The 27,495-nt window shown below is 42.1% G+C and overlaps 3 protein-coding genes across 4 annotated transcripts; 2 read left to right on the top strand and 1 right to left on the bottom strand.

The window, feature by feature from the left end:
* The first annotated feature begins 559 nt into the window (after window positions 1–559).
* On the top strand, window positions 560–6,563 carry lrrc2 (leucine rich repeat containing 2). Its single transcript, XM_058635238.1, has 10 exons — window positions 560–667; window positions 1,297–1,438; window positions 1,565–1,695; window positions 2,663–2,769; window positions 2,844–3,000; window positions 3,173–3,309; window positions 3,629–3,774; window positions 4,171–4,323; window positions 4,442–4,611; window positions 5,674–6,563. Exons 2-10 carry the CDS (start codon window positions 1,302–1,304, stop codon window positions 5,721–5,723), a joined length of 1,188 nt encoding a protein of 395 aa, XP_058491221.1. The 5' UTR covers window positions 560–667; window positions 1,297–1,301; the 3' UTR covers window positions 5,724–6,563.
* Window positions 6,564–6,689: 126 nt separating this feature from the next.
* On the bottom strand, window positions 6,690–19,250 carry mfsd14bb (major facilitator superfamily domain containing 14Bb). Its single transcript, XM_058635237.1, has 12 exons — window positions 18,474–19,250; window positions 16,187–16,279; window positions 15,832–15,894; window positions 14,645–14,772; window positions 11,916–12,030; window positions 10,707–10,925; window positions 10,503–10,616; window positions 10,350–10,421; window positions 10,070–10,182; window positions 9,851–9,948; window positions 9,607–9,749; window positions 6,690–8,734 (listed from the first exon to the last, which is right to left on the bottom strand). Exons 1-12 carry the CDS (start codon window positions 18,528–18,530, stop codon window positions 8,495–8,497), a joined length of 1,455 nt encoding a protein of 484 aa, XP_058491220.1. The 5' UTR covers window positions 18,531–19,250; the 3' UTR covers window positions 6,690–8,494.
* A 430-nt stretch (window positions 19,251–19,680) lies between these two features.
* On the top strand, window positions 19,681–27,412 carry LOC131463499 (spindlin-1-like). Of its 2 annotated transcripts, XM_058635240.1 has the most exons (8): window positions 19,694–19,821; window positions 19,975–20,089; window positions 21,812–22,133; window positions 22,225–22,273; window positions 22,366–22,460; window positions 22,667–22,822; window positions 24,134–24,367; window positions 25,181–27,412. In XM_058635240.1, exons 3-8 carry the CDS (start codon window positions 22,082–22,084, stop codon window positions 25,378–25,380), a joined length of 786 nt encoding a protein of 261 aa, XP_058491223.1. In that variant the 5' UTR covers window positions 19,694–19,821; window positions 19,975–20,089; window positions 21,812–22,081; the 3' UTR covers window positions 25,381–27,412. The 2 variants fall into 2 exon arrangements, with proteins under 2 accessions (XP_058491222.1, XP_058491223.1); XM_058635239.1 differs by lacking the exon at window positions 19,975–20,089 and having other exon boundaries at window positions 19,681–19,821.
* Window positions 27,413–27,495: the final 83 nt, after the last annotated feature.

The raw sequence follows: 27,495 nt of genomic DNA, 5'->3' as shown, positions 1-27,495 counted from the left end.
ATATGTGTGTGTGTGTGTGTGTGTGTATAAATATATGTGCGTATATATGTATGTGTGTATATACATATGTTTATTTATTTATATGTTTATTTCAGTCATGTCAGTTAGATCACTCATCAACACACATCATCTTAGTGTAGTTCACACAATACACATAACCGAAAGGGAAAGCGGGAGAAGCAAAAGCTTATCTAGTCCCGCCCCTATTATCCACAGAATACATATTTTCATCATACAATACATAATTATTCTTTTTCTTATGACATTTTGATAAAAACATGTTTCAGCATCAGGTAGCACTCAGAGATGTAGTCTAGCTCTAGACAGTCAATCAGACTCCTTGTGTGTCTGTATATATATATATATATATATGTATTGCATGGAGGGCCACATGTGTGAGGGTTTTACAGATGTCTGGGTCCTGTCTTTGTGTTTGTATCCTCACAACTGTTAAAATGTGTCATGGTGATAATGAGACAAATGTCACTGCTATCATGTGACAAACACACACACACACACACACCAGGGGTCACATCACTAGTGGTAAAAATAGCATGTTGTGTCACTGGCACCCACACACACACTCACACACGGCTCATAGTTTGATTTGTGTTTTAGTCTCAGTAAACAAGCTGCTGGACGTGAACAGTCAGGGCGACGGAAGCAGGTAAGAACACACACACACAGAATATTTAATCATAATTAACATGCTAGTATTTGCTCTCATTTAACCTCAGGTGAAGTCAGGTCGCACTAGAGCATTCATTATCACTGTCACAGGATTGTTCCTCTGGGGATCATGAATACATGAAGCGTCATTCATGTCCTGTAAAACACAGATCTCTGCAGGCCTACAGCTGACATTCTGCCCTCACGTTACTCTGAAAGTGAACGGTGATGTTGGCAGGTGCGTCATCGACAGCCTCTACCAGCAATCATGTTTTATTTTAATATCCTGTTGAGTGATGGCACTCGCTGCTCAATGTAGGTCAGCACCAATATCACTGAGACCAAAGAGCAGGAACAACTTTGACCTTAGACCCACAGCTCACATGACCGTTAGCCTCACCCAAACACCAGCGTCACTGACTGTGTGGATGTATGAGGTGCTGACACATATCAAGAGAACCAGAACCTGGAGAAACAAGGAAACCTAAGAAACTCTACACCACTTTAAGATTCACTATCTTATGAAGACAGTTCCACTCACTCAGCTCCACTGTGCACTCAAGTTCTTCAAGACTTATAGTCTAGTCTTTGTCCAAAATGTCTGAAGCGTTCACTTGGCCATTGCAGCAGAGATGGGTTTGGAGAAGAAGTTGGACGTCCCGGTCTACGAGCTGTCTCTGATCCGAGGAATGTGGGAAACACGGGCGAAGAAACACAGACAGAAACAAAAGAAGGAGCAAGAAAGGATTGAGAAGAGTGCCCTGGCCAGGTCAGTGTGGTTACCACATCCATCTTGAGATGAGTTTGTTTTTATAAACCCAGGTCAGAGAGGTCACGTGATCAACGATGTGTGTGATATGTAATCAGTGCGATGCTGTGACGTCTGTCCATGTAGGATCGACCAGGAGTGGCAGTACCGCATATACTGTAAGACTCTGAGTTGTAAAGAACGCAACCTGCTGCACCAGTACCTGGAGAGATCTACGCTGACTAATAAACAGCTGTACACAAGTGAATACATCACAGGTAAATACAGGTGTGCACAAGTAAATACAGGTAAATACAGGTGTGCACAGGTAAATACAGGTGTGCACAGGTAAATACAGGTGTTCACATGTAAATATAGGTGTGCACACATAAATATAGGTGTGCACAGGTAAATATAGGTGTGCACAGGTGTGCACCGGTAAATATAGGTGTGCACAGGTAAATACAGGTGTGCACAGGTGTGCACCGGTAAATATAGGTGTGCACAGGTAAATACAGGTGTGCACAGGTAAATATAAGTGTGCACAGGTAAATACAGGTGTGCACAGGTAAATATAGGTGTGCACAGGTAAATACAGATGTGCACAGGTAAATACAGGTGTTCACAGGTAAATACAGGTGTTCACAGGTAAATATAGGTGTGCACACATAAATATAGGTGTGCACAGGTAAATACAGGTGTGCACAGGTAAATATAGGTGTGCACAGGTAAATACAGGTGTTCACAGGTAAATATAGGTGTGCACAGGTAAATACAGGTAATACAGGTGTGCACAGGTAAATACAGGTATGCACAGGTAAATACAGACATAAATAGGTAAATACAGGTATAAACAGGTAAATAAAGGTGTGCACAGGTAAATCAGAATCAGAATCACAATCAGAATCACAATCAGGTAAATACAGGTAGATACAGACATAAATAGGTAGATATAGGTATAAGCAGATAAATACAGGTAAATACAGGCGTGCACTGGTAAATACAGACATAAATAGGTAAATACGGGTATAAACTGGTACATACAAGTAAATACAGGTGTGCACAGGTAAATACAGGCAAATACAGGTAAAAACAGGTTACAAACACAGATATTATATTAATGTTCTGCTGAATGCAGTATTTTTGTGTCTCTATCGTTGTTGTGTTGTTGTTGTTGTTGTTGTTGTGGTGTTTGTTGCCGACTGTTACCTGTTGATGTTTGTGACGTTACCACTTATTCGTCAGAACCAGAGGAGCAGCAGCAGAACCACAACCAGCAGGATCATCAGGATAATCAGGATAATCAGGATCAGGGCAAACTCCACTTTCAGCTGGAGGGAGATCATTGGACGGTGAGATGGTTCCTGATGGTTCTGGAGGAAAAAAGAGGTCAGAACATCTGTGATAACACACTAGTGTTTTTCAGGACTTTCCCAAGGAGCTGCAGTGGATGACGTACCTGAAGGAGTGGCATATCAGAGGTACAAAGATCCGGCAGCTGCCTGATTACCTGGCTCTGTTCACCCAGCTCACTGTGCTCGACATGCCCAAAAATGCCATCACTCAGCTGCCGCCTGAGATTGGTGAGGCTGAGACGAGATTCAAAATCCATAATCCAGCTTCTGGACCAAATGACATCTGGTTTTTTCGATGTTGTTTCTAATCCCATCTCAAGTTTTCTGCCATTAGCAGTTTGTCTTTGACCTATAGAGTGTATTTGTTAATTCTGCAGACATCTGTCACCTGTCCCCTCAGGTAAACTGACCGGCTTAAAGGAGTTAAATGTCAGCTACAACCGTCTGTTCAAAGTTCCTCCAGAGCTTGGAAACTGTGAGAATCTGGAGAGACTTGAACTGGCAGGAAACTTCAACCTGTCGGAGCTGCCATTTGAGGTGAAACACTGAGGGGATTGATCATCCTCTGCTTTAAGTCCAAAATGATGCTAGGCTGACAAATACCAAATATCATCAAACAGAGGTCGCATAAGGTCACATCACTACTCTACTGTACATATATCTAGGTAATATGTGTTTCCTGGCTTGTTGTCAGGCTGAATGTTGCATGATTAAAGAAAGACACGTCTTCTGTACTTCTAACACGTCAGTGGTAAAAATAAAAAAGTGATTGTTAAAAATGACAACTGTGGAGACGAGATGTTAATCTTATGATGTTATGGCCCCAGTGAAGTCACCCTGCGACTTGTGTCTGCAGCTGAGCAGCTTGAAGCGACTGACTCACCTGGACATCGCAGAGAACCGCTTTGTGTCGATCCCCATCTGTGCTCTGAGGATGAGCAGCCTGCAGCAGCTGGACCTGAGCAACAACAGTCTGAGCGACCTGCCGCAGGACATGGACAGGTAACTGTTGTTAATCCATCATCTGATCTGCCACAGCTGATATCTGAAGCAATCCTCCTTAAAGACCATTTGAACTATGTCATACTTGCATCCTGTCTTGTCTTCATCCATTTATCTGACGCTGGTTGAAAGTTTCAGCAGGGACTCCTAGATACTCATACTCCGAGGCCACATCCACTGACTCCTCAGAGGGGATTACTGAGGCAGCCAAGATGTAATCCCTCCAGTTTGTCTTGGGTCTACCCCAGGGTTTCCTTCCAGATGGGGCATCCTCCCCAGACCAGATACTCAAAACACCTCAGCTGACTCTTCTTGACGTGGAGGAGGAGCAGTTTCACTTCGAGCCCCTAGGTATCTCAGCTGCTGCTCTGAGTCACCTCTGTGTGTTTGTCTCAGGTTGGAGCAGCTCGTCACACTGTTCGTTCACAAGAACCAGCTGTCTTACCTCCCTCACTGTCTCACCAACATCTCTACGCTCAAGATGATCGTCGTCAGTGGTGACGAGCTCACCTGCATCCCGACCAAACTGTGCAGGAACCCTGAAATCAAGTAACAACCCGCTCCTCCTACACCACACCTTACCTGGTGCTCATTTATGTTCAATGTAATCCACACACAGAGATTAAATTCATGACAGGTGACTTTTGTTTCTGTTGTCGCCGTGCAGATTCATCCGACTGTGCGACAACGCGGCAAACTCAGAGAAGAAGAAGAAGAAGAAAGAGAAGAGCAAGAGAAGGAGGTGGAGAGCGCCTGCAGAGGAGGAGGAGGAGGTGAAGAAGGACAGTCGAGAGAAAGAGTTCATACAGGCGTACATCGACACGCTGACGGACAGAGGTGAGACTCCGCCTCCGCCTTAACTTAGCCTTCATGATTATGATGATGGTGAAGATGATGGTGATGATTGTGATGATGATGACGATGATGGTGGTAGTAACGATGATGCTGATGATGATGAAGGTAAAGATGATGGTGATGAGGGTTATGATGATGGTGATGATGATGATGATGATGATGATGATGATGATGATGACGATGACGATGATGATGGTGATGATGATGATGAAGATGCTGATGGTGAAGATAATGATGATGCTGATGGTGAAGATGATGATGATGATGATGTGATGGTGGTGATGGTGACGATGCTGATGATGGCGATGGTAACGATGATGGTGGTGGTAACGATGATGCTGATGATGATGAAGGTAAAGATGATGGTGATGATGGTGATAAATGACGACGATGATGATGATGAAGATGCTGATGGTGAAGGTGGTGATGATGATGAGTGATGGTGGTGATGGTGACGAGGAAGATGCTGATGATGATGATGGTGAAGATGACGATGATGATCATGATGAAGATGGTGATGAAGATGAAGACGATGGTGGTGATGATGAAGATGAAGACGATGGTGGTGGTGACGATGATGATGATGAAGACGAAGGTGGTAGTAATGATGATGATGATGAAGATGAAGACGATGGTGATGAAGATGATGGTGATGATGATGAAGATGCTGATGGTGAAGATGATGATGACGGTGATAATGGTGACGATGATGATGATGATGATGGTGAAGATGACGATGATGATCATGATGATGATGGTGATGATGATGATGATGAAGACGATGGTGGTGGTAATGATGATGGTGATGATGAAGATGGTGATGATGATGATGAAGACGATGGTGGTGGTAATGATGATGGTGATGATGAAGATGAAGACGATGGTGATGATGAAGATGACGATGATGGTGATGATGATGATGGTGCAGTCAGTCTCCTGTGATCACCAGTCTTTGCCATGGACCGACATGTTTTTGTCTCCGGGTAAATGACCTGCTTTGTTTCCTCAGACAAACCTGCTAATATGTCGTTTGTCCCTCACCAGACACCGTCCCATTCTCCACCACCAAGGTGTCCATTTCCTGTGAGCTGTGAGGATAAAGACCATGAAAGTCTGACACCATGTGAGTGACAGGAAGATGCTTTGATTCAACGCTCTAAGACAATAAAAGATTTTTAAAAGTCAAATTCATAGTAATAATTACAAAAATGACACAATTCTAATCTAAAACTCATGGTATTTCATGGGCAATTAAAATGAGATTAAATCAAATATTTATTATTAGATATTTATTAGAAATGTTGACAATGAAATAATATTTTCCTCTACATTTCAAAGCTTTTGAATGTTGTGATTTGAATATATCAGGAGCTTTTTTAGTTTTCCAGTGTATTTAAAACATAGATTGTCATTCCATATAAAAAACTACTTTTTTTTTTATGTAAATCAAAAATCAAAGAATCTTTTTACATCTATAATTGAACTATTTCATATTTTACACACTGATGAAGGACTCGGGCTCAGAGTCACTTTCACCTGTTGTGACCGTTTTCTTCATCATGATTAAGTTGAAATGATATTTGACATAAAGTGGATTTATGACCAAACAGACGGCTAAATTTATTATTATTTTTTAAAACTTTAAAATGTAATTGTTCCATTGGTTCATAATTCAGTGCAAACCGACTTAGTTCATGCATTATATTTATTTTTTTTAGTCTGGATTATAAAGATTACAGCAACTAAATGTCAATACAATACAGTAAAGACCTTTTTTGATTACTCTGATTATTTTCTTTTCCATATTCAACCACGCCAGTATTTTCCAAATGTAACAAAGGGTTTGACTTTTGTTTAAATGCCGTGGCTGCTTTGATACTGAAATGTGTGTTTTTAACATTTTGTGATAGAATAAATGTTTGTGAAATATGAAATGTTCCCTTTTGAATTTCTTAAATGGAATATATTTGTTTTTTTTATGCCAAACAAAAACCGGTGTTACAAATAATCTACAGTTCTTTATGAATAAAAACAAATATGAGGTCAATTAACTCAACATGTGAAATTCCATACATTTCTCTTTATTGTCATTATTATAATAGATATTAATCAACATTATGTTCTTAAGATAAAAGCAAATGCACACAAACGTCTCTTGGTTTCTATAGAAAACAGATATGAACATGAGAATGATTAGAGGCACATGTTCAGAGAAATTAAAGTGCAGCATCAGCAAATACTCTGCATCATGTCGTGTTGTGTTCGTGTCTGCATCAGTTCTTTCTCATCATCAGATGAAATAAAAGCTTCGGAAACCTCCTCAGTAATCTTTTCAAAGCTCAAGTGTAAAATCCGTGTGAAGATTTGATAAAATTCAAGGTGTTTTCTCAGTAAAATGTTACATACACAAGCTGCTGGATGACAACTTAACAACTTAACTTCCAATAAAAGTGAAGTCAAATGAAGCCGATCGACAAAATATTCTCTCACAACATTTGGATCAAGTAACTCCGAGTGTGAAGACAACTTTTTCAAGGCCTAAAGATTCATGCTAATGGTGCGTTCACACCAAATGCAACATCATCATTATTAATCTTATTATTATGGGATGATATTGCATATAAAGTTAATACAAAGGGGGGGAAAAAAAGCGTTAGTTGTGCTGTGTGACACGTGAAGATGTGAAGATCTGTGCGGTTCATGTTAATGTCCAGAGGAAACTGGAGTGAGTGACTTCCTTTAAGCTGCGGTTGGTTCTCAGATGTGAACCCTGAGCGAGAAGTCGCCGAGTAACGCACGTAAAAGACAGGGAAAAATAACTTTAGTACGGATGAAAACGCCATAAAAGTGTGTGTTATGTTTGAATCTGGGTTGAATATTCAGTCAGACGCGTTTCTTTGTTTTCTTACAGGAAAACTGCAGAGATTGACGTTTAAAAAAGAATAAAAACAGGGAGTATTGCTGAGAGAAGTGAGTGTGAATGTTTGAGAGTAAAAACACACTGTGCAGACATTAAACGTGAACACAGTTTCCTGGTGAATACGATGAAGCACAGATCTTCCACACTTGAGCATCAATGAATTTCTCTCTTTTTTTTGGAATGTGATGTTTGAACTTTGTAAACAAAGAAAAAAAAAGAAGAAGAAAAATGTCAAAAACAAACATGGCACCATTTGGTTTTTTAACACCTACTGATTGTAAAAGGTTTACACTCAAACTGACCGTTCACACCATGTGACCTGGACTGGATTCTACATCAGTAACACTTCTTGTATCTGACAGGCTGGTCAGAGGGAGAGGAGCATTTATTTGAATGTATTTAAAACAGAAGAGGGAAGAAGAGACGTTGACAGATGAGACTGTGAAAATAATCTCTCGGAATAATGGGAGGAGTCAGTTCAAATCTGTGTTAAATAGAGTGACATCATTCCCACGTATAAATCGTCTAAATTAGAGATTGAAGTAACTGGATCTCAAACTTTAGTGACCAAACTGAAAGGTGACAGTGTGAGTGAGACGAGACAAAAAAGTCTACTAATCGATAAACCTGGAGGCTTGATTGTCTGAATCAGGACCCACTGTCACACGTGTGATCACAGTCTCGTCTCAACGCGTCTAAAACCCCGTCAAACTGTTTAAATTCATTCTCTCCTCCGCCTCAGACACCAAACAACAAACAAACGAACAAAGCTTCACGTGTGAGGAGGAGAAATAAAACAGAACCTGTCGATGTGACCTGACTTTACCTGACTCTGGAGTGAACAGTCTGAAATCTGAAGGGGAAATAAATTTATTTTTGAAATTGGTGGAACCTGCAGAGCGGAGCTCAGGCCACAGCGCTGCGATTGGCCGGGCTGGCCGTCAGTCACATGCTGCTGTCCTGTAGGAGTGGCTCAATGTCCTCTGTGTCACTGGTGGGCGAGGCCAGGGGGCCGGCGCTCTGTGCGTGTGTGGCCGCCGCGGCGCCGCTGGACTTGCGCGCGGAGCAGGTCTTGATGTCGACCAGGTGGTGGTGGTGGTTGTCGGGAATGAAGACGGCAACAAGGAGGGCCAAGAAGACGGCGCACGCTCCGAACAGGAAGGGAGGGCCAGGGATGACGGACTTCTGCAGAGAAAAATTCAAATCATCCTTTGAATGTTTGACAGTTTTACCAAATACTGTCAATGAAAAGTAACTAAAGTCTGAAAAGACACTGGACGTGACGAGAACACGTCCTTCTTTAGAGATTTCACCCAAGTGTTGAATCTAAAATAAACGAAGGAGAAAACCAAACCTATTTTTACTTGAATAAACAAAACAGTCTGCTGCACATCTACAGCTCGTTCTTAACCATTTATGTAGCACGGAGCTTCTCTCTGCGTGTGTGTGTGTGTGTGTGTGTGTGTGTCTGACTCTCTGCTCGCAGTAAATAGTGTGTTAGATGGCTCTCACTCATTTTGTGCATGACCTTCTTGTTTGTAGGTTTATGACAGAAAGTTGCTAGTCGCTTTTTTAAAAAAAACTTAAAAAGTCTGTGAAGTCGTTAAATATGCACTCGGAAACGGCACAAAATGTTATTTCCCTTTCTTTTCCATTTTCAGTTATTAGATCTAATGTTTACAACGTCTTCTCCGTCTTTTGGTGTAATATTACTGCTCAACTTACAGTCCTGGCATATTTTAGATTTCCTGAAACGATGCCGTCTTTACGGGGAACAAAAAAGAAGAAGAAAGGAGAGCGTTTAAGTTTTGTGCCGTTTCCGTCTGGATATCTAAGAATACTGTATGTGCGGCATTAAATATGCATGGCTGGAATTGGGTCGTCAAACATATTTTCTAGTGTAAACTCTGGCTGTCACATCACATATATGTACACACACACGTTTGTGTTTGAGTCACGTCACGTTTTAACATGTGTATTAAAAAAGAAAACACATTTGAATAGTAACTACAGCATTCGATTATTATTCGAATGACACTCGACTCCCTAGTGTGTACCTCTACGTTGGCCGTGGGTCGTCCTGCCCCTGGGTCTATGTCGTCCAGCTCCACATTGAAGAGGAAGAATATGAAGCCGTAGAGAGCTGGACCAAGACCGTTACAGAGACCTCGGATACCCGTGATCATGCCCTGAGCCACACCTGAACACACACACAGAACATGACAACAAGTTACAACGATGTTTGTTTCCCTATCATCTTCCCTCCTTCCCTCTTTCCTTCAGACAGACAGACAGACAGACCTTGTTGGTCAGGTGACGCGCTGTGTGACACCAGAGCAGAGACTGCTGGGAAGGTGATGGAGGACAAGGCTGCTACTGTTCCTGCTGCCCACATCATCCTGAAACAGAAGACAGGTATAATATATATAATCAATAGCTTCTTTATTAATCAATTTGGTGTAAAAACATTTTTAACAACGTGTAAAGTTTAAATCAGTGACATCACAGGTGTGGACTCACCAGGGCTCGGAGCCAAAGCCGTACCAGGCCAGCTGGAAGAGCTGAAAGCCCAGACCCAGGAGAACTGTGTTCTTATTACCAATGGTCCTCATTAAAACACTAAGGAGGAGAGTCTGACACACACACACACACACACACAGAGTCAGATTATAGGACATTATAGCTAAATAGATAAATGTGGACATAAATGTGTCTCTTGGAGCTAGAGCAGACTAAAGATCAGACAAGATCTTCATCTTCACAGGACCGTCTGAGCGACACCAGCAAGTTGTTTCAGTACCTGAGCAATGATGGAGAGGATTCCCACCATGGCGATGAAGGCAGCGATGGCTGCAGGAGAAAACTCGATCACCTGAGGCAGAAACATGAGTGTGAGAAGAGACTGGGTATTCCAATAACATGTAAAGAGCGTGTGTGTGTGTGTGTGTCTCACCTGTTTCAGGTAGAGGAAGAAGCTGGAGTACTGTCCAGCCTCAGGCAAGTAGGACAGGAACACTGTGACACATATGAGCAGCACTGTGGTGTCTTTGCCCACGCGACGCAGAGACTGAACACACGACACACATACACCTGTGAGTTCTTGACACGTGCTGCACACATTTCTACAAAAGCACCTGACAGTGAACTTTGAACTCACAGCAAAGGGGTCAGCTTGTTCCCAGGAGATGGGGAAGCCCCAGGACGTCAGCCTCATCTTGTCCGGCAACGACTCCGGGACGATGAAGAACACGAAGGCGATGTCTGCCACTGCAATCACTGTGGCAATCAGGACCACCAGGCTGTTGCCGTACTGGGCTGACAGGTAGGCCCCGATGGCAGGGCTCGTCACCAGACTGGCTGCGAAGGTCGCAGAGACCTGATGAGTGAAAGAAGACGTGTGAATGAAGAGACAGACTGACAGTTTCTGTTTCAGCTGCTGGAGCATGAAGAACCCTGAATAACGAAGCAGGGCCAGACACCTGTGACATGATCTCCAGTGACCTCTGAACCTCAACATAAACCATGCACCAACAACTCAAGATCCATTTGGTCTTGTACTTCCTGTTTGGGCTGTGACCACGCCTCACTGTAGATGTTTACACCGACAAGAAACTGCTGTGTCTCCATCAGGCTGTTCACCAAGAGGCTAAACGCTGCCCTCTACAGTTCAAAGTCCTGAATCACAGACTGTTGATTTAAGACAAAACATCTGCTATATTTAGACATATCTTATGTTAAATAAACACATTTAAAACATATTTTATGTTTGAACACAGTTGAATAAAATAATAGAAGAACTTGGTGATTTTCGTGATTATTAGTTTTGATGGAGCCTCCAGTTAATATTATTTTTGTAAATGTGACGTGGACAAACTATTGTCCTTAAATGTCACAAACCTGGAATATGATTTCCATTTGTACAGAGGTTTGTTAACGCTTGTCTTTAATCAACCAATAATAATATTAATAACTCACTAATATTAAGAATCATCCGAAATAACTTACTCGAAATGTCCAGATATCTAATTAAATCATGATTGTAACTTATTTTTCTAATGCTATTATTTCATTTATTGAATCTTTTTTTTTTTGCATTTGTTTGGTTTATAATTATCCGTGCTCCACCGAACGCATGTTTGTGTTTTTTTTAATAAAGTTTTACAAAAACAAACAAACAAAAAGCCTCTGCCGCGCATGTATCCTTCAAAAACATCGGCCGCAGGAGAAGCATGAGACGCGGCTACTATGAGAAAGCTCAGTGAGTGAGTAACTGTGTGTGTTTCCTGCCACTCTGTGGTCTGCAGTGCTCATCAGTTTGTTCAAAGATGCATGACTCTTCCACACTCTGTTGTCAGACTCCACTTACCAGGCCGTAGGCCGTGCTCCTCTCTTGTTCCTCCGTGATGTCGGCGACATAGGCAAAGATCACCGAAAAGGTCACGGAAAAAATCCCGGAGACTGAGATCAGAGCAAAATACCACCTACGGGCAGGAAAAAAAACATTTTATGATGTTGTAACTTCTTTACATTTGATACATTTTATTATTTATTATTTTTGATGTGAACACAATCTTCTTATTTTAGATTCCTTATTAAAAAAATCTACTACTAATTTCACAGTGACCTTGAGCCCTGACCAAAGTCAATTCATTGTCGAGTCCAAGTGAAGAATGGAAAGACTGAACAACCTGAGAACATGACAACGCAATGACAACAAAACAGTTTATTCAGCACTGATTGAAGTCAATAATAAAAGTTCAGCCATCTTGATCAGTTAGTTTACGTAAGCAGTGACCCAGACAAAGTTAGCTGGAGGGCTGGAGAAACTTTATGCACAAACCACGACGTGACCAATCTTAGCTCTGAAACATCTGATATGAGCTGATCAAGAAGAGCCTCAAACACAGAATCTTCAAACATTAGTCTGAGGCGACATCTGGGGGGTGAAAAAGATTCCCTTTCTAAAGTTAACCTGAACTGTGACCTAGATTTCACACGTCATCTTTCGCTGTAACCCAGAATCAAACGGATGATCAGCATCTGCACCATGAACCTTCTACAAAGACGACAAACACCACTGCTCTCAGACAGGAACCAGATGGTCCTTAAACGAACAGGCAATGTTTGAGGTATTCAGCAAAGCTTGCCGTCTACATTTCTATTTCAACTTTCTTACTTTTGCACACAAACCAGACTCTCCTCAGCTCCACTGAGTGAGTCATGTGGCATCAACAGTCACACAACTTAATTTAACTCCAGCAAAGATCCATAAAAGGACACAAGAATGCATCATAATCTCAACCGATGGAATTAAAGATAAATCTGTATTATTTACAGCTTAATGATCATATCACCTCTTTTTTTCTTTTGTTTTACCGATTTATCACATTCCCGTAACAGTTCTCAGTTTTTTGTGATATGACAACGCTGCCGGACGAGACTATAGTGAAGTAAAACTCAGTTGGAGCCTCGGGGGACTGAAGCTGTAGCTGGTTTTTGGTTTAACACATTTGTGGCCTGACCGGCTATTTTCTGATCCTCGGCTGCTCACATGAACAACATGTGACTGGTCAAACTCCATCAGGATCCAAAAGACTGCTGCAGAACACTGGCACCTGATGTAGCCCTTTTCTACCAGAGTAAAGCTGGTTCTCCTGCCGGTTCAGAGCTGGTTTAACCTGCACTGACCCCAATTGTTCACTGCACTCTTCCCTCAATATTTTATATTTTGTATCCCTCATTGCCCCATGGTTATAAATGACATTTTCTGAATCTGAATCCACATTGCTTTTCCATCGGCTCCAGCCACCACAAAGCCTCATTACATCATTATTCTATATGTGCCAAGGACAACAACAGCAGACTACACACTGCACAAGAATTGTGTGCACACACAAAAGCTCCACATCGTCTATTTTATTTTTATAGACAGCAACAGTTGAAGATATATATATATATATATATATATATATATATATATATATATATATATATATATATATATATATATATACATATAATGTCCAGTGTAACGAAGATATTTGCTACAGCATAAAGTTAAGGTTAATGTTGCTGCTTGACGTGTTGGCCACGATTAACTCCACCGCCACTCAGCAATGCAAGTGGTTCTTACTTTAGACCGGCAAAGAGTGGAACATGGAACTGGTTTTTCTGGCCTGAAGCCTTTTCTTTGGCAGTCAGAAAACAAAAGAACTCATTCCAAATGAGACACCAGGAGAGAACTTGCCCTGGAACCACCTCAATGCATAAGAGGAAAGAGTAAACCCACCAACCAACAAAGAATTTTCAAACACTTTAGTCACAAAATAACACGTTTGACCTCACTGATGGAGGTGGCATTGGACCGACAGCTCCTTTACGTTGTGATATAAAACTGCTGATTCATAAGTGTTGCCTGTTGTGGTAGAAACCTTGTGAGTTGGACGAATGAGGTTCCAGAAAATAAATGATATCGTTTGCAAAAGCATTTATTTCAGGTTTCATATGTCAAGTAGAGAAATGACACAGACGTTAACAGTAGTAATTAAATGCCACTTCAACATGGAGTAACTTTTCCTGAACGACAACAAGGGCTGTCACTTTCACATTCAAGCTTTAATGACCTGTTCAAAAGTTATGCTGTTGTCTCACAGACCATTTGAAGTAGTGCCCTTCACGAGGGCACTCATAAGGTTTCCTATCATATCATATGACATTGACTGTGCACAAGAGGGACCTGTACAAACCAAGTGACCAGCCGCAGCAGTGCCAGCACGTTGGAGACGCAAGCCTACATGAAGGAGACTCAACAAGTGACCACAAGTCTCTTTGCTGGCTCATAAATATCATTGTGTTATTACATTTTAGCAAGAAGCTATTGGAGCTTCCCCCTGTTGTCAGTGATTTCCTGTTCAGGGAGTGTTTATTCCACCCCTACTCTGTTGTATACTAACTGTAGCAGCATTGTAAATAAAGTAAAACATCCAAATTGTTACAGCCCTAATGCCAACTCACACTGACTCAAATGTTGGACAGAAAAGACTCAAAACTTTGACATTTTCCTTCAAAGACAAAGACAGAAAATGATCATCTCACCAGGGGCTGATCCTCATGAAGGGAATGGGCGCACACGTGAAAAACACTGTCATAAGCAGGAAGGACTTTCGGCCCCAGATGTCTGACAGAGCACCAATCAGAGGAGCTGACAGGAACGACAAAAAGCCCTGTGAAGGAGGACAGACAATTAAGACACAGACACAGTCTTTTGACTTTTGATGATAACTGAAGGCTATATTGCTTCTCCAACACATTTAGAAGGGAAGGGTGAGGTGAGGCATATTCAGCTACAACATCCAACCCCACCAGCGGATGTTGATAGATTTTGCACACTACTACTACTACTTCAAAACACTCAACACTGAGTTTCTTTTGCGACATTTGCCTGAAGTTTAAACTCAAGGGACTGAAGCAAACAATGTGAATTTCGTGACTAGGCCAAGAAGGAAAGGGAGGAGCAGAGAGTCTTTACTTTTGGTGCTTGGACAATTCATTTGAGTAAACACTCACTCACTGTTAATCTTCAATGCTCATTCTTTCGTGGGAAAGAAAAATAACAAAGGCATTGTGCTGCTTCCAACTTTCCATCTGATCGGTTTACAAGCAAATATAGCCAAAAGAATAACCATAAGATACCTTCCAACAGGGCAATATGCAAATATACGGTGATGTCACAAATGTGCAAATGAATGTATGACGTGTTCTGGCAACATCTAGCTACTTTCCACTGAAAGTAGTTGGCAACACTGTGGTCTGCAGCTCTCCATCATTCCATGCATGTGTACTTGATTTAACAAACCATTCCAGTAGTGGCAGAAACTTTGCTAGGATTTTTCCCTCATTTCTATTTCTCTTTGCATTGTTTGAGTACCAGGTTGAACCAAGGTGTGTGGGCACCAGCGGACCTCTGTGCATAATCTCAAGCAAGTTCCCAATGGTTATCATCTTCTTCATTGTCTCTTTTGACCAAAAAAAGATTGGGCCACCAACTGGACTATAAAGTGTTATGTTAACCGAGACCATGCCCAATACGTTTCAGTGAGGTCATAAAGTGTGGAGGTGCTCGCATTAATCCACCGATGATAACATTTAGGCCTCACAGACCAGAGTAGACCTCTGCAGACCCGCGGACATGGAAAGTGCTGAGCGATCAGATCTTAAAATGTTGTCACATCTTAACTCAGAGCTGTCCTATGCTGGTGAAATGAATGTGACGGAGTTCTCACCTTCACTCCCTGAACCAGGCCGTTCATCAGGAAGGTGTGCTGAGGAAATGTCTCACGGAGGACCTGAAACAACAACATGTCACTGAGGTAACTCATTTTGCTCAATGACCGGTTGACTGGAGGAAGTCCACCTTAAAGCTGACACAATAGCGCATCTTACTGTACAAAACAAGGACTGACCCAATACGATACTAAGTATTGGGCCAAAATTGGTCAACATCACTAGATCTTATGTTAGAAAAAGAAAAATGTTAAATCTATTACAATGCAAAAAAACTTCCACAAGACTGTAAAAATGTGTGTTTACTTCTTTTTTGTGTACATTGATGTATTTGTCTATAGTGTGTTTACTTACAGTGAGCATGGGTGTAGTCAGAAGTCCCCAGGCAAAGAACTCCAGGAAGATCACCACCACAGCGTGGGTGACTCTGGCTCGGCCTCGGCCAGGCTGTGATGAAAAGAGAGGGAACAATAACAACTGAACTATGGGATGAATAATGCGGTGTTCTATCCCTTGTTACATCAGTGGGTCCATCACACGGGGACATGGAAAATGTGGACATTTTTTAAGATTTAACAAAACAAGTAGAGTCTGTCCTTGATTATTGTGAACACAAAATGACTCCACGTCTGGATTGTTTGATTATTTTCAATATGGAATATTTTTCAGCCTTCCAAGTTATCTGACACATACTGTATGAAAACTGATTTTCTCCATTTTCATAATTACTTCTACACTGCAGTATAAGTACATGTAATAAAGTGCTTTTACACTGCAGTATAAGTACATGTAATAAAGTGCTTCTACACTGTAGTATTAGCAGTGAAGTATTTCTACACTGCTGTGGAAGTATTTATAATTAAGTACATGTTTTACATGGTGGTAGTAGCAGTGACATACTTTTACACTACAGTATTAGTACTTGTAATGTACTTCTGCACTGTGGTATTACAACTTCTAATGAAATTCATCTATACTAAGGTATAACTTGTAATGAAGTACATCTACACTGAGGTATAACTTGTAATGAAGTACATCTACACTGGAGTATAAATTGTAATGACGCACATCTACACTGAGGGTATAACTTGTAATGAAGTACATCTACACTGAGGTATAACTTGTAATGAAGTACATCTACACTGAGGTATAACTTGTAATGAAGTACATCTACACTGAGGTATAACTTGTAATGAAGTACATCTATACTGAGGTATAACTTGTAATGAAGTACATCTACACTGGAGTATAAATTGTAATGACGTACATCTACACTGAGGGTATAACTTGTAATGAAGTACATCTACACTGGAGTATAAATTGTAATGACGTACATCTACACTGAGGGTATAACTTGTAATGAAGTACATCTATACTAAGGTATAACTTGTAATGAAGTACATCTACACTGGGGTATAACTTGTAATGAAGTACATCTACACTGAGGTATAACTTGTAATGAAGTACATCTACACTGAGGTATAACTTGTAATGAAGTACATCTACACTGAGGGTATAACTTGTAATGAAGTACATCTACACTGAGGTATAACTTGTAATGAAGTACATCTACACTGGAGTATAAATTGTAATGACGTACATCTACACTGAGGGTATAACTTGTAATGAAGTACATCTACACTGAGGTATAACTTGTAATGAAGTACATCTACACTGGAGTATAAATTGTAATGACATACATCTACACTGAGGGTATAACTTGTAATGAAGTACATCTACACTGAGGTATAACTTGTAATGAAGTACATCTACACTGAGGTATAACTTGTAATGAAGTACATCTACACTGAGGTATAACTTGTAATGAAGTACATCTACACTGAGGTATAACTTGTAATGAAGTACATCTATACTGAGGTATAACTTGTAATGAAGTACATCTACACTGAGGTATAACTTGTAATGAAGTACATCTACATTGAGGTATAACTTGTAATGAATTACATATATACTGAGGTATAACTTGTAATGAAGTACATCTATACTGAGGTATAACTTGTAATGAAGTACATCTACACTGAGGTATAACTTGTAATGAAGTACATCTACACTGAGGTATAACTTGTTTTGATGTACTTCTACACTAGTGTATAACTTGTAATGTTGTGACATTATAACTTGTAATAAAGTAATTCTACACAGTGGTATTAATAGATGTAATTAAGTTCTATTATACAATATCTACATGTTATTATATTTGTAATGTAGTGACATGAGTACTTTTACTTCATCACTGATAAACTTGCCTCCAGGAAACGTCAGTACTTTTGATTGACACAGGACAAACAACTGACGCACGAAACTGACCGACTATTTAACTGTTAAACTGTGGTTTACCTATAGTCGTTACCCTGTGGTTAACCTATGGTCGCTAACCTGTGGTTAACCTATGGTCGTTAACCTGTGGTTAACTTTAACTAAGTGAATGACGACAGAGCGACTTAGCTAGTTTGACTTACCAATGACATCACACGAAAGCTGTCTAAATTAGCTGCTAGCTGAGGCTAACGACGTTAAACCGTGGTTGTTGCCCCACAGCAGCTGCCGATGTTTTCACTTTAGTTTAAACAGACGTTTTAAGCCGTTGGTGCTAAACCAGGCCAGCTAGCGCTCCACTCACCGAGCCCCGGACCAACATGGTGTCGTTGGCCTCGGTCGCTGTTTTCTCCCGGTCCATCTCACATATTGCCGCAACGATTCTCACATCGAAGCCGCGTTGTCCGGCATCCTCCTGCTGTTTCTCCGTCTGTTCCAGGGTGTCCCGCCGTGTGGATTAAAGCTACGTCTCTGTTGCGCTACCATGGACCTGTGTTAAGTCACCCACAGAGGTAAAAAGCGGCGGACTCTCGGCTCTCGTTTTCTCCTAAATTCCTCTGCTCTGATTGTAATTCAAGGCTGACACCTCAGTTTAGTCATCTGTATCTCCCGAGTGAGCGGCACCGTCGCCTCGTGTAGATCAAAGAAGCTTAAATTGGTAAACACCGCCCGGATGTAACGCCTTTGTGAATAAATCGAATGCACGTTCCCTAGGCGCTCTGTGTTGGCAGGTTCCAGATCAGCTTTTATCCAGCTTTAAACGTCCACCACACCGTTAAGGGCGAAAACATCGGACTCTGGATCAGCACAGACATTACCACTCATTCTTTCTCTCTGTGTATGAAGTGCGCCACCTTCTGAGCCGTCGTGTGAACTACAACACAACGAGTCTTTTATTTAACATCGTCTGAGACGCAAGGTGTCATTTACGTTTAACATCTGCGCTCAAAATAACCTTCACATTCGAACAAGTAAAAGATCGCGTCGTCACCGCTGAGCCGCTGAACAAGAAGATAATCAACCGAAAGGCTCAGTATTTGGCAGGAAGTCACATAGGCAAATCTTGCGGCCGACATTCGCTGGATGACTATATAGCAAGAGCAAGAAAGGCGGGACTCGGCGGTGCAAGAATTTTCTGCAACAAGCAGCGTCAAAAAAATCATTGTAACATGTCACACATCCGGCCAAGGTTTTTCAAAATAAAACCCAAACTGACTTCTGCCAAAACATGATTTACATTATTAACATTATTTATTTTTATTACACGTCGAATGTATTTTTAGATTCGTCTTACTTTTGTCATGGCACTTTAAAAGCAGAATGGATATTATGGCCTTGTCTTGTATAAAAACCTGTTGGACAATGATTTAATTTAATCTCAATTTTGATTATTTTCAAAAGAAATGCGTTCATCTTTTTTACGTTGGAATCAATCATTTGAGATGTATGCTTCGCTACTGATTATTTCTGTGTTTCACTCTAGTTTTTTCCATTTCATTCACACTTTGAAGGCCGCGTCGCTTGGTTTCCGGTCGCCCTCCGCCTTGGCACGGTTAACTTGACGCAGCGGTAGACCAAAAGAAGGCAGAACGGATCAATTTGGAGCCTCGGCTGTTGATCAGGATTGTGTAGCGACGCTGATTGATTTATCGGTAAGTAACTGCGGCCTCTGCCGCCGTCGAACGACCCGTTTATCGGAGCATTTGTCCGCTTATACGCGTTAGCGCAGAGCCGCTGGCTGTGCGCCAGTGTTTCTCTGCTCACACAGCTCCCTGCTCTCTTTGTTCGTTTGCGCCTTTTCGCAGTGATGCGGGATTGTAAATACCGGCGCAATATGGCCGCTGTCTGCGGACTGAGACGTCTTACCTGGACACATAGACCAGAGTAGGCAGAGGGACAGGTGATCGTGTAGTGACGAGGGTAAGCTTTGACCTCTGGCTGCTCATCATCATCATCCTCCTCCTCATCATCACTCACCTGAACAACAACCAGCAACTCACCTGAGGACACTGGAGTGGGTGTGTGTGCGTGCGTGCGTGAGTGAGTGAGAGAGAGAGAGTTGCTCTTGGACATGTGTTCACCTGGTAATGTGTCTCTCAGTCTCTGAGTCTGTCCGTCTGTCCGTCTGTCTCTCTCTGTGTGTGTGTGTGTGTGTGTGTGTGTGTGTGAGAGAGACAGTAACCCTTGGACATGTGTTAACCTGACAGGGACACATTATTTGTCTGTCTGCATGTGTGTGTGTGTGTGTGTGTCTGTCCCTGTCTCTGTGTCCGTCTCTATCTCCCTCTGTCCGTCTGGGTGTATTTGACAGTTGCCTGGACATGTGTTGACATGACATGGACACATTGTGTGACTCTGCTGCTACCCCACTGTGTCTCTCTCTCTTTCTGTCTCTTGTCTCTATGTGTGTGTGTGTTTGACAGTTGTGCTTGGACATGTGTTGACCTGCTGACACACCCTGGACATGGACACAACGTGTGTTTTTGTTGTTGTGCAGTGCAGTGATGCAGTAACAATAACTGCGGTTGTTTTGTCACGTGGTTGACTATTGATCATATTCATAACTGATCCACTTTGTACATGACGATTATTCGTCGTTTCAGGATTCAGTCAACGAACAATCGAGTTGCAACGATTCAACCATTGTTTCATCCATCACTGCTTCATCGATTGTCAAGTCAACTATTTTGATAATGGATCAATCAATTTGAGTCTGTGATTTCAGCGTGAAAGTGAACAGGTTGTGGTTTGTTGCTCTGTGACCGTAAGTTAGAGTTTTCATCATTTTCTAACATTTTGACACAATCTGTTAGTAAAGTGAAGTGATTGAGTTATTCAGCTCTAAATGCAGTGAGAAAATACAGTTAAAAAGCAGAAATCACAGAGCTGAAAATGTCAATATATCAATGAATGCATTGTTGCAGCTTTAGTAAATTCACACTTTATTCTCTAATGTGCAAAAGGAAAGTACGTTTCTAAAATCCAATTTTATAGGTGGAGATGGTTAAATTCATCCATCTCTTAGTTTGTGCAAATATAAAACTTGGTATACCGAGGAGACGCACTACGTCACCATTTACACGGAGATTCTGTAATGTGAGATATCAAATATTAGTCTTTCTTATGACTCAGATTGCTGCGGCTCTATTGGAAACAGATTTGATTGTGGATTAAAACATCAAACAGCATCTGGTCTTTGTGATCATGGTGTCTAATGTGTTCGGGCTGAACTGCGGTGTTGTTGTCGATCGTGCGGCAGATAGAGCGACACTGAACTGCTCTGGTGAGGAAAAAGTTCAGGATCAGCTGATGTCACAAGTTCAGAGACGTGGAAACAATACCAACGGTGGTTTTAGTTTGAATGATCCCAGGATTGTGTTTTAGTGGGAGTGATTGTTTAATAAATACATTTGGATGTGTCCTCCCAATACGCCACAAACATCAGTTTTCAAGGCTTTTTAAAACCTAAGCATAGAACACAGATGGAATAAACCTGTGGTTGTAAAAATAGTTAAAATGCTCACGTTATTGTTCCAAATGTAACATGAATTCACATGAAGGTGAAATCATGAGGCTGATTGTCGATCATCGATCGTGAGTATAACACGAGCGGCAGGTGTGACTCATGTTTTCCCTCCTCAGGCTCAACACATCATTCCATCATCGAGTCCATCAGGTGCAGCTTCAGTCTCCAGGGCTTTCGTCTGTATCCAGCCTGTATGCAGCCTGTCCAGGGCCCGGCCTGATTCCTGGTGCTCCTTCATTCCCACCACCTCCTCCCTCCTCCTCTCCCCACCCTTTCCCCTCCCCTCCCCCTCCCTGCCCCCTCCCTCCGTCCTCCGTCCATCCTTTCGAAAACACTCAGCGATCAGCCTGAACAGGCAGCGTAGGCTGCCCTCTACAGGTGGATGAATGAAGACTCCATTCAAGAGCCCAGCGGCCCCCCGGCCACGAGCGGATGGCGGTGAGTTCACTCTGACCAGAGGAAACGTCTTTTAGGTGCATTTTACTTCAAATGTGAAAACTAGCATCAAACCAGCGCTGTTGTGTTTCAGGACATTCAGGCGTGTCTGCAAACATGATGAAGAAGAAGAACTCGCACAAGTAAGTCATCTTTGAACTTCATTTTCATTCCTTCTTTTCTTTTCATCTCTTCTGCTTCTGCACAATCTTCTTCTCTGCCTTGTTCCTTTCAGGAAACAGAGGACCAGTGTTGGTCCTAGTAAGACTCTGGCTCCACCCAAGAGGAGCATAGTCGGCTACAGGATCCAGCACATTTGGAAGGAGGGCAGTAAGTTGCATTGATCCGTCTGTTCATCCGTCTTGTCGACTCATTAGCAATTATACGAACCATCCAGTTGCTCGCTTGCACACAAACATCTGATCAAACCTTTTAGGTTTTCTTTGTTTTTGTTCCCGTGTCTCATCTGGAGGCTCAACCAATGTTCCTTTTCAGGAAGAAGAAGTCTCAGATTTTACCCTTTTGCTTCCTCTTAGGTAAGTCATCTCAGTGGAAGGGGACAGTCCTGGACCAAGTCCCCGTTAACCCCTCCCTCTTTCTCATCAAATACGATGGCTTTGATTGTGTCTACGGCCTGGAGCTGTACAGAGATGAGCGGGTGGTGGGGCTGGAGGTGCTGCCCGACAGAGTGGGTGAGTTTCATCTGGTGAAAGTGAGAAGTTTGGATTTATTTTCTCAATTTAATCTACAGTCTGTACATTTGCATGCGCAGTTTAATTGAGCTATGGTCATAGTCCGACTAAGTGTGTACATGCAGGAGTAATCTGAGCTATGGTCATAGTCCAACTAAGTGTGTACATGCAGGAGTAATCTCAGCTATTGTCATAGTCCGACTAAGTGTATATCTGAGCTATGGTCCTAGTCCGACTAAGTGTGCACATGCGGGAGTAATCTGAGCTATGGTCCTAGTCCGACTAAGTGTGCACATGCAGGAGTAATCTGAGCTATGGTCATAGTTCAACTAAGTGTGTACATGCAGGAGTAATCTCAGCTATTGTCATAGTCCGACTAAGTGTATATCTGAGCTATGGTCCTAGTCCGACTAAGTGTGCACATGCGGGAGTAATCTGAGCTATGGTCCTAGTCCGACTAAGTGTGCACATGCAGGAGTAATCTGAGCTATGGTCATAGTTCAACTAAGTGTGTACATGCAGGAGTAATCTCAGCTATTGTCATAGTCCGACTAAGTGTATATCTGAGCTATGGTCCTAGTCCGACTAAGTGTGCACATGCGGGAGTAATCTGAGCTATGGTCCTAGTCCGACTAAGTGTGCACATGCAGGAGTAATCTGAGCTATGGTCATAGTCCAACTAAGTGTGCACATGCGGGAGTAATCTGAGCTATGGTCGTAGTCCGACTGAGTGTGCACATGCGGGAGTAATCTGAGCTATGGTCGTAGTCCGACTAAGTGTATACATGCGGGAGTAATCTGAGCTATGGTCATAGTCTGACTAAACGGTACATGCAGGACTAATCTGAGCTATGGTCATAGTCTGACTAAGTGTGTACATGCAGAAGTCATCTGAGCTATGGTCATAGTCCGACTAAATGTGTACACGCGGAGTAATCTGAGCTATGGTCATAGTCCGACTAAGTGTATACATGCGGGAGTAATCTGAGCTATGGTCGTAGTCCGACTAAGTGTACATGCAGGAGTAATCTGAGCTATGGTCATAGTCCGACTAAGTGTGCACATGCGGGAGTAATCTGAGCTATGGTCATAGTCCGACTAAGTGTGCACATGCGGGAGTAATCTGAGCTATGGTCCTAGTCCGACTAAGTGTGCACATGCAGGAGTAATCTGAGCTATGGTCATAGTCCAACTACAGGATACGGTCGGGCACTCTTTCAGTAATATAACTGACCACACATGATGAAAACCTGTACGTGTAAACTGTTGTGGAATATAAATAAATGTCACCTCCACATGTGTCTGGTCCAGCTCCAGCCCTCGTCAGCGACTCACTGCTGGCCGACACGATGATCGGTAAAGCGGTGGAGCACATGTTTGAGACGGAGGACGGGCCGAAGGAGGAGTGGAGGGGCATGGTTCTGGCCCGGGCTCCCATCATGACGTGCTGGTTCTACATCACCTACGAGAAAGACCCGGTTCTCTACATGTACCAGCTGCTGGACGACTACAAGGAAGGAGACCTGCGCATCATGCCCGACTCAAGTGAGTCATTGTGACATGATGCCTTTGCTTATATTGCAGAGGAGAAGGTCACTCAATAGAACAATGCTTACACACATTAGGGTTTCAATGTTGCTCTTGGTTAAATTGTTCTTTTTCAGCGTGTAAATGCTGGGACTAAAGTCAAAAGCACACATAAACATATGACGGAGTATTAGGGTCACATTGAGAGAACAGATTTTCACAGACTTTGAGAATAAAGTCTTAATTAACGAGAATAAAGCCGTAATATTCTAACCTGTTGTTTTACAAGAGGAGAGTTGTTCAAATGAGGGCCGTGGAGCATTTCGTGGATTTGTACTTTAGAATAAGTTTCACAAATGAGGAGATACTTCATCTTCTGGCACATATATGCAAGAAAATGCATTTTCTCTGCAGAAAGAACCAGGCAGACCTGGAGGAAATGGCTGCTTTTGTGGAGGGGGAAATGGCAGGATTATTGGTGGATGCATCAGTGGGCCATTCAGAGGGGTTTTTGTGGTTTCTTAAAGAAACAATCCGACTGATAATTAAGATTTTGGATCCAGGAGGAGTCGAGGTCTGGCGAGCACCTGTAGAGGCCCAAACACCTTATAGAATAAGGATTCATATGATAAACTAGAGAAACCACAAAACCCCTCTGAATGGCCCACTGATGCATCCACCGATGACCGGTTAGAATATTCCGACTTTATTCTCGTTAATTTACCACTTTATATACCACTTTAAGTCTGTGAATTGTTGTTCCCCTCAGTGTAGCCCCAATACTCCGTCCTCTGCAGCAAAGGCCACTAACCCGCTCTTCTCTGTCTGTAGACGACAACGTGCCGACGGAGCGGGAGCCCGGCGAGGTGGTCGACAGTCTGGTGGGCAAACAGGTGGAGTATGCCAAAGAAGATGGCGGCAAGCGCTCTGGGATGGTCATCCACCAGGTGGAGGCCAAGCCCTCCGTCTACTTCATCAAGTTTGACGACGACTTCCACATTTACGTCTACGACCTGGTCAAGACCTCCTAAGACCGAGAACTCCAGAAAAAACGTTCACATCCTGCCCAGATCCACCATAAACACAACCCCGCCCCCTCCTCTCTCCCCCCCCTCCTCCCCCTCGACCTGTGGAGACAGATAATATCACAGGAGAAGATGCCAACTGTTCCCAAAACAACAAGTAAAAGCTGTTACAGTTCGATCCTGAGACCAAATGAATAATAAAAAAAAAAAACTCATCTGAAAGCAGGAAGAACGACAGAAGGACGTCGCTCCCCTTTTCCTGAAACCCTGTCGGACTGTTTGAAACCTCCATCGTGTGTGTGCGGGGGGGAGGGGCTCTGCTGAGGTCAATGAAGGAACACAGACGTAGATTTGGACCTGGTCTCCATCGTGCATCTGCTTTTTCATTCAAGGCGTGAACAGACGTTGAAAACCTGGAGAAACCGTCGGACGTCGACTCTTATCGTTTCTCTTTCTCATGTGTCGGTTCCTACATCATTTCCCGTCATTAGCTGATTTATACGTTCATTTTAAAGCAGCGTTCTCTGTTCTTTCCTTCCTTTCTTTTTTTCTTTTATTGGAGTTGTTGTTTGTTGCTTGACCTTGTTTCCGATGCTGCGTTGCCTCCCTAAATTTCAACCTGAAGGTTCGACCGATAACTTGTTTTATAAGGTTTTAAACTTTTTTATATTGGTGCCAAAAAGATTCCAGAAAAGTATTGACAGGAAGCAGAATCGCTCGCTGAGATGACGAAGTGAAAAATATTGAATCTTTCCCTGTTTTATAAACATGTTCTGTTTAATATAATACAAGGCAGTTTACTATCATTTAATAGCACTTAGGTGAAAACAAGGTTAACGGGAAAAATAACAAATAGAAAGAAAAGAAATAGGAAAAATCAAAGTGTTGAAATTCAGTTTTATTGAATTTCAGTCTGCATTTTATTTTCTCATCTGTTTTGGATCCGATTTTAAAGGGATAGTTCAGGTTTTTTTGAAGGTACTGAAGTTTATAAACCTCTCACTCCCCCACACCAAAGTCGTCCCTGTCACTAAGTTAAAATGTATGAAGTTCTTTGTTCACATTTAACTTTTAAAGACACAAACTTACTGAAGAGAGACAGTAGTGGACTTTGGTGCTTTTATATCAGTTTTCCTTGGTGTATAAGTTTCAGTTTCCTGTCGACAGCAAACCTAAAGATATCATAGACTTAATTGGACATTAACCTTCTGTTTTCCTTGTGTTAAACAGAAGGTCTGTGTGATTAAAAAACCCTTAAATATCCCTTTAATATCAGAACGAGACACATGATGTTGTTCATAAGTGTTTATTAATGTTCATTATTTGTTTTGCATCGTTGCCTTGTTTCACTGTGTTGTTCAGTTTCCGCCTCAGTTGTTTGTTTCGCTTTAATAAACACTTAGACGTCATTAATATCAATTATTATTCAAAGAGCTGCCTGAAAATGTAAACTACGGGGGTTAAAGTCAAGTTGCCATCACATGGAGGGTGTCGCACCTTATTTTCTCCCATCGTCGTCTCTCCTTTGTTTGTTTCTCCTCTTCTGTCCAGTGGAGACTGCACGCTCTCCGTCGTGAGGAAGTTTTAAAGTCAAAATATCCTCTTCGTTGCTCTGACCACCAAACATCTGAATCTAAATGTTTTAAGAGGCGTGGCTGTCTCTGTCCACATCACATTCCCAGTGTGAGTCCGTGTAGCGCTGAACTTGTACAGTTGGAGCAGCTTCTTCCATATTTTTGTTCCTTTTTTTAAGTAAAACTCGCTGATTGTAGCGTCTTGATTCCCTTAAAATGTCGACTTAAGATTCTAGAACCTAATTTTGAAGACAAACATTTGACTTCCATTGTGATGAATCTCTGTTCCCACATCTTTTGTGTGTTCTCCAGAGCTTTCAAGATCCTGTTTTTTTCTTCTTTGTTCAAAACACAAAATTCACAGCTTCGGGTTCTGGAACGATAAGGATTTTGTATGGAAAAAAAAAAAAATACGAGCGTTGTTTGTGATTGAATTAAAGAGTGTGGTGTCGTCGTAGAATTCATCCCATTCCGACGTCGTTTGTTGTTCCACAGGGTTCTGAACGTGCGGAGACGAGAACGTCGTGGAACCCTCACATTGTGATTC

Source organism: Solea solea, chromosome 8 (genome assembly GCF_958295425.1).
Source record: "Solea solea chromosome 8, fSolSol10.1, whole genome shotgun sequence".
Taxonomy (NCBI): Eukaryota; Metazoa; Chordata; class Actinopteri; order Pleuronectiformes; family Soleidae; genus Solea; species Solea solea.
The sequence above is the reverse complement of the archived record's forward strand: the minus strand, read 5'-3'. Positions and strand labels throughout refer to the sequence as shown.

Excerpts from the sequence above, each read along its gene's own strand:
- LOC131463499 (XM_058635239.1), top strand. The coding sequence starts at position 22,082 with ATGAAGACTCCATTCAAGAGCCCAGCGGCCCCCCGGCCACGAGCGGAT. Across the intron at positions 22,461-22,666 it reads GCACATTTGGAAGGAGGGCA|GTAAGTCATCTCAGTGGAAG; the intron begins GTAAGTTGCATT and ends GCTTCCTCTTAG. Across the intron at positions 24,368-25,180 it reads GCGCATCATGCCCGACTCAA|ACGACAACGTGCCGACGGAG; the intron begins GTGAGTCATTGT and ends CTCTGTCTGTAG.
- lrrc2 (XM_058635238.1), top strand. The coding sequence starts at position 1,302 with ATGGGTTTGGAGAAGAAGTTGGACGTCCCGGTCTACGAGCTGTCTCTG. Across the intron at positions 3,001-3,172 it reads TCAGCTGCCGCCTGAGATTG|GTAAACTGACCGGCTTAAAG; the intron begins GTGAGGCTGAGA and ends CTGTCCCCTCAG. Across the intron at positions 3,775-4,170 it reads CTGCCGCAGGACATGGACAG|GTTGGAGCAGCTCGTCACAC; the intron begins GTAACTGTTGTT and ends TGTTTGTCTCAG.
- mfsd14bb (XM_058635237.1), bottom strand. The coding sequence starts at position 18,530 with ATGGACCGGGAGAAAACAGCGACCGAGGCCAACGACACCATGTTGGTC. Across the intron at positions 16,280-18,473 it reads CCATGTTGGTCCGGGGCTCG|CCTGGCCGAGGCCGAGCCAG; the intron begins GTGAGTGGAGCG and ends TTTTCATCACAG. Across the intron at positions 9,750-9,850 it reads CGCGTCACCTGACCAACAAG|GTGTGGCTCAGGGCATGATC; the intron begins GTCTGTCTGTCT and ends GTGTGTGTTCAG.